The sequence below is a fragment of the Canis lupus genome, chromosome 16, assembly GCF_011100685.1.
Source record: "Canis lupus familiaris isolate Mischka breed German Shepherd chromosome 16, alternate assembly UU_Cfam_GSD_1.0, whole genome shotgun sequence".
NCBI classification, from domain to species: domain Eukaryota; kingdom Metazoa; phylum Chordata; class Mammalia; order Carnivora; family Canidae; genus Canis; species Canis lupus.
This window is the reverse complement of record NC_049237.1, coordinates 15,113,791-15,119,790: the sequence shown is the minus strand read 5'-3', so window position 1 is coordinate 15,119,790 and position 6,000 is coordinate 15,113,791. Positions and strand designations below refer to the sequence as shown.

The following is a 6,000-nucleotide window of genomic DNA, read 5'->3' as shown; positions in this document are numbered from 1 at the left end:
CGGCGGGAGGAAGAGGCTGTCGGAGCCAATCAAGCCGCCTCCAGACCCCGGCACGTCGCCTCGGCTGCGCGCGGCCGTTAGCGCTCGGCTCTCCCGCCCCCGGGTCTCGCCGAGGCCGCCGGGGAGGCGAGGACCCCAGGTGAGAGGCCGGCGGGCGGGGGGGGCCGGAGCGGGGCAGGCCGCGCGGCGCGGCCCGGGCTCCACGACGGGCTGGCCCGGGGCTCAGGGCGTGTCCGTCGCCGCCCGGCGGCTCGCTCGACACTGTTCGCTCCTACCGGCTGTAGATGGAGCTGTCTGGGTTCCTGCAGCCTCCGACGAGCCTCGGAGTGTTTCTCTTTAAACGGCCTGAGAGGGACATGCCTCCCAGGATGCAGTTTGTATCAACATGGCAGCTGCTGTGCAGCTCCCCTGCTGAAGAGGCGCCGGGACGGCAGCGCAGCTCGCAGCCGGGGCCGGGGCCGGAGCCGGGGTCGCAGCCGCGGCCGCACAGGGGCCGCGCGCGGGCCGGGGGCCGGTGCTGAGGGCCGGGGCCCAGCTCGCGGCCGGGGCGCAGCCCGCCCGGCCGCCCGCACCGCCGCGCGCCCCGCTCCGACGCCGCCGCCCGGCTCGGCCGCTCCGTCCCCGCCCGCCCCGAGCAGGCCGGGCCCGACGGCCGCGCGGCCCGGGCGGGGAAGGCAGGGCCGGGCGGGCGCCGCCTGCGGAGAGGCCGGGGGCCGGCCTGCGTGGGGCCGCGCGGCGGCGGCGGCGACTCCGGGCCGGGCCGGACAGCGCACGGCCATGGCCGAGGCGGCCCCGGCTCCGGTGAGGGCGGCCCGCGCGCGCACGGACGCGCGGACTCGGGGCCCGGGGGACGGCCTGCGCGTCCCGGGCTCGGCGGCCCGGCCTGGGGTCTCGGTAAGGGTCGGAGACGCCGCGACGTGGGGGCGGGGGGTGGGGGTGGGGGCCGGAGGGCTCGCGCGCCCCTTAACGGGGGGGGCTGCGGGATGGGAGCGGGGCCGAGGATCCGGCCGCCGTCCGGGCGAGGCTGCGGGGACGCCGGGGCCTGGCGCGCTCGCGGGCCCGGGGGTGGGCGCCCGGGGCGGCGCGCCTCGCTCCCTGCGGAGCCGGCGCTGCGTCCGTCGGGGTTGCCGCCGCACGTTTTCCGCAGAGCTCGCCCCCGCCGAGCCTCCCGCGGCCGGAGCGCGGCGCTGACGCGGCTCTCCCATTTCTCAGAGCGGAGACACTGAGGCACAGACGCCTGGCGGCGACCTGCCCGGCCTGCCCCAAGGTCACGTAGCGAGTCCTCCGTGGCCCGGTGCCCGCGTCCCCAGAAATGCCTGCCTTCCCGGGCGGCGGGCCTGGACGGGGAGGGGGCGGCTCTGGCGGCGGCCTCCCCTGGGTTCGGGCGGTGGGGGCCTGGCCCTCCGCGTGGTGGACGCGGCCCGTCGGGGGGGCGGGGGGGAGGTGACGGCGGGGTGAGAGGCCGGGCAGCGCCCAGCCCGGCGAGCGGCTGCGCAGCGTCGTGGGGAGCAGGTGACCCTCGGGCTCGGGCGCCTGGGCCTGCAGCCACTGTGTCTGGAGGGGGGCCCCCCGCCAAATTAGGGGCGTCGGGACGGATGGGGTCTGGGGAGCGAGCTCCTAAGGGCTTAGTGGCTGACGGTCTTGTGTAGTGGGCCATTCTTAAAAATCTCCCCGCAGACCTGCTCTTTGAAGATGCAGTGGCTGTGCTGGGGAGCAGGATTGCTGCATGGGAGTCAGCGTCTGTGAGCCTCAGTTTACTATCGTGGACAGGAAGGGGTCGGGATATATGCTTTTTAAAGAGCCTCCCGGCTCAATAAAAAAAAAAAAATAAATATATAAATAATAATAATCCTCTCTTGGAAAATAAAATAAATAAAATAAAATAAAATAAAATAAAATGGAGATTTAAGAATGCCTACCTCTGGGCTTCAGTCTCCAGGGCCCTCGAGTGGTATATAATTCTGAGTTAACCACACTGGGTCACACAAGAAAATGGCATGGCTTGCTTTCTTTCTTTTTCTTTTTTTTTTTTAAATAAATTTATATTAATGGTTATGTATATATATTTTTTCCTGCTAAGATGCATGTATCCTGGAGACCCATCCACTTGTGATACAGGAGGTAGGGAGGGTCGGTTAAATCCTATGATACGTGGTCCAGAATTCCACAAACACACACACACACACACACACACACACACCCCAACAGTTTGAGAATGCCAGGTTATTAGTCTTAGATACTATATTTACAGCTCCATCCCTGTCTTTATGCTTTGGGTAAAATTAAGCCACAGGTTTATTGGTATAGAGGACATCATAGCAAGGGGTGTTATTTGGGGGTGGAAAAGGGGGTATGCCCCCGTGTCCCCCTCATCCCTCTACAGTCTTCCGAATCTAAAAGTGGAGAGAGCCAGTCTAGTAAGAGAGCAAAGAAATGTTATTTTCCTTTAAGCTCTGATTAAACTAGTTGGTAAAGGTATCTACTCTGCTGGCTTTAGGTACTGTACTGGAGCTTCTCCCCATTGTTTTAGTTAAACCCCTGTATTACTCTGGGGGACTAACTTGGCCCCCCAGGGAATTCCCTTCTCCTATTAGTTGTAGGCAAATACCCTAACCCCCATCCATGGACAGGGTCATAATGACCCTATTGTGTTGCATTATGCTAGTCATTTCCCCTGTGTGAGGCCTCTGTCCCAGGGAGCTGTCCTGTCTGCCCTCACCTACTAAGAGTTGAGAGGTGGCTTAGTTGTTAATGAGTCTTCAGGTTTAGGGGTCTGTGAACCACTTGAAAGTGTTTGAAGAATTTTGTGTGTGTGTGTGTGTGTGTGTGTGTGTGTGTGTGTGTGTGTTTTGAGGGGGAGAATTCACAACTTTCATTAGGTTTTCAAAAGGGTCCCTGATCCCAGCTTTAAGTGGAAATGCCTTTATGGACAGGGCCTCCCCCACTATAGAACCTCCCACAGGTCTTTGTTGAATCTCCAAGCCTCTCTGAATTTTAGAGGTAGAAAGGATTCAGAACACTTAACTGAGCTAAGCTGCTGCCTCTGTTGACAACCTACAGTGGAGGCAACCTACAGTGGAGGCTGAAAGGCCAGTCTCGGCAGCCAGCCCTCTCTGTGACCTTGGGCAGGTTAGTTGGCCCTCTCTAGGCTTCAGAGTCTTCATTATGCTAAGTGTGGGTAACAGTTCTCAGAGTCCTATTTCGTAGGGCTTCCTAAGGATTACGTGTGAGATCACCCTTTAAAATGCTTAACGCAGTTCACGGTGCACAGTAAATGCTGACTAACTGTTAGCTGTTATCTGACTAATTAGCTCTCACATCTGGTTAGCTGCAGAGCTACTGGATCATGCCACCTCAAAAATATTCCGCTTGAACGGGCCTTCAGTTTTCAATTCTTGGCTTGACAGCATGGTGCTGTCTCAGTGAAGGCCCTCATAAGTGAATGTATGAGCAAGTAAAGGAAAGAGAAGTGGTAGGAGATAGAAATAGGTTGAGAGGGCTCTCCTAGATGACCCAAGGAATGTCATTTACCCTAACATGTTTTTTCCCGTGACCCAATGATTTATACCATTCATTAATTCAGCAGACATTTATTGAGCACATACTGTATATCAGACTGGACAGCGGGGATGTGCTCACTTTCAAACGAAGAGAATGGGAATTTCGGTTGTATTAAAGGTTACTTGGACATGGCACAGTGATGGGCCATCAGCGCATTCGCTGAAGGAAGATTATGAGCAAATGGACAAACATGCTATAGAAGAACTTATATTGAGTTCCACTAAAGCTATTGATTGTCTGGATAAGTAAACACGGGCTGGCCACTCAGAAGACCCTGGCTTCACCTCCCTGGCGACACAAGAATTCTCTCAACCTTGAGTGTGCAAGGTGGGGAACAGGGAGAGAGTGCGTAATGAAAATCCCCAAAGGAATTGGTCTTCATTCTGGTTCTTGTCCCCACCAATCCTGATGTGAGTCACAGAACTGGGGGGCTCCAGCCCCATATCCAGTCCCCCCGGGCCTTGGCTCCTCATTCCCCACCTCACCAACTGTAGGGAAGAGCTCAGACCACCAGCATACACCTGCTGCAGTGGACCATCTACCCCGGGGACTTGGGCTTCCATACAAGTGGCTGAATTGCCATCCGCTGGCCTGGCTCGGGCAAGGTGTCTCTCTTCCCATTTTGCTCATAGCAGGAGTCAGCCTGGGATGCCCAGAAGCGCATTTGGCCTCTCCAGGAGGGGCTGGGCCCATATAACATGTCTTAGAGGCAAACCTACACCATATAAATGCTCTGAGAAATTTGACTGATAAAGTCCACAATTCAGCTTTTACCAGAGAGTATGGAGAATGTAAGGTAATTGTGTGTTCCCATTCCTGGAAGAAGGGAGGGAAAGATAACACTGGGACTGCCTGCTGACACAAGTGGAAGCAGTGGGGCCAGATGTCGAGGTCACCTTTGAGGTAAGTCTTTTAAACAGCACTGGCCCCGCCGGAGCCTCCTCCCCCCTCGCTGGGAGTCTTGGGGTAGTAACAGTGCCTGGCGCTGACAAAATTCTGCTGTCGTTTTAGAGTTTTGTTGTATTTGATGCCCAGTGCTCAAACTCAGTGAGGAGGCAGATGTGTCAGCTACTGTCTTCGTTTTACGTGCAGGGACACTGAGAACAGAGAGGTCAAGTAACCAGGCAGCAATCGACACGCACAGGTCTGAGAGCCAAGGCCAGTGTCCTTACCCCTCTCGTCCACTCCTGGTCATGGGGATCCCTGGACATGTGTGTCATCAAGAAAGAGATGGCTCTCCCAACACAGAAGGTGGCATTGCCACCTTTTCTTTGTTATTATTAACAGTTTTATAATTGACCTCTGAATCCATGCTGGGTTCTCCAGAAGACAGACATTCATGTCTGTGGAACATATCTTACTGCCCATGAACCTGCAGCCCCTTTTCTGTGGGTGCCTGTCTTTGGCATTTACTTTGTCAGCTGGAGACCGTGGCCTTCAATCCTATCCTTTCTTTCCTTGAACACAGGTCCCACAGCTGGACATGGAGACCCAACGCCCATCACCTCCATCATTCCCCAGTGTTCTGCAAGAAGAAAGCCCCCGCCAGACCCCCACTGGACTCCCCCGAGATACTCTGTTCCAATCCCGTGTTCTTCCCCCCAAAGAAATTCCTTCTTCATCTCCTCCCATCCCCCGACAAGGCTCCCTATCCCAGACTCCCAAGCTAGAGACCTCTGGCCGAATGCCGCATGTTCTCCAGAAGGGACCCTCACTCCTGTATCCTGCCACTTCTGAGCAAGAGACTCATCTCCAGGGTTCCCTGACTTCCCAAGAAGAGACCCAGTATCCACCCCCAGCTGCTGCTGAACAAGAAATCTCACTTCTCTCCCACTCCACCCCCCACCAAGAGGCCCCACTCCACTCGCCTGAAGTTCCGGAGAAAGACCCCCTGACCCTTTCCCCCACGGTTCCTGAGACTGACATGGACGCCCTGCTTCAGAGCCCCGTTGCCCAAAAAGACACTCCCTTCCAGATCTCTTCTGCAGCCCAGAAGGACACGCCACTCCCGACAGCGGAGATTACCCGCTTGGCCGTGTGGGCTGCCGTCCAAGCGGTGGAGAGGAAACTAGAGGCCCAGGCCATGCGGCTCCTGACCCTGGAGGGACGGACCGGGACGGCCGAGAAGAAGCTGGCAGACTGTGAGAAGACGGCTGTGGAGTTTGCGAACCATCTGGAGAGCAAGTGGGTAGTGCTGGGGACCCTGCTGCAGGAGTATGGGCTGCTACAGAGGCGGCTGGAGAACATGGAGAACCTACTGAAAAATCGAAATTTCTGGATCCTGCGGCTGCCACCAGGCAGCAATGGAGAGGTCCCCAAGGTAAACCACTCCCAACTGGGGCTTCCCAAGCAGTGACCGGAATTGGCATGTGTTTTAGGAGTTTCATCTAAAAGAGGGAAGAAGAGATGGTTAAAAGGAAACAAATAGAGTGATACCTA

The 6,000-nt window shown here is 57.1% G+C and overlaps 1 protein-coding gene across 4 annotated transcripts in view; it reads left to right on the top strand.

The window, feature by feature from the left end:
• The window catches only part of ZNF777 (zinc finger protein 777), a 28,047-nt gene continuing 22,047 nt past the window's right edge, over positions 1 to 6,000 (top strand). Inside the window, exons 1-2 of one of the 4 annotated variants that reach the window (XM_038559632.1) lie at positions 1 to 139; positions 5,030 to 5,881. In XM_038559632.1, coding sequence (XP_038415560.1) covers positions 5,045 to 5,881 — 837 coding nt within the window. In that variant the 5' untranslated portion in view covers positions 1 to 139; positions 5,030 to 5,044. Of the gene's footprint in view, positions 140 to 807; positions 895 to 2,023; positions 4,465 to 4,492; positions 4,706 to 5,029; positions 5,882 to 6,000 lie in introns of those variants that run through there. The other 3 variants (XM_038559630.1, XM_038559629.1, XM_038559631.1) reach the window with 3 other exon arrangements.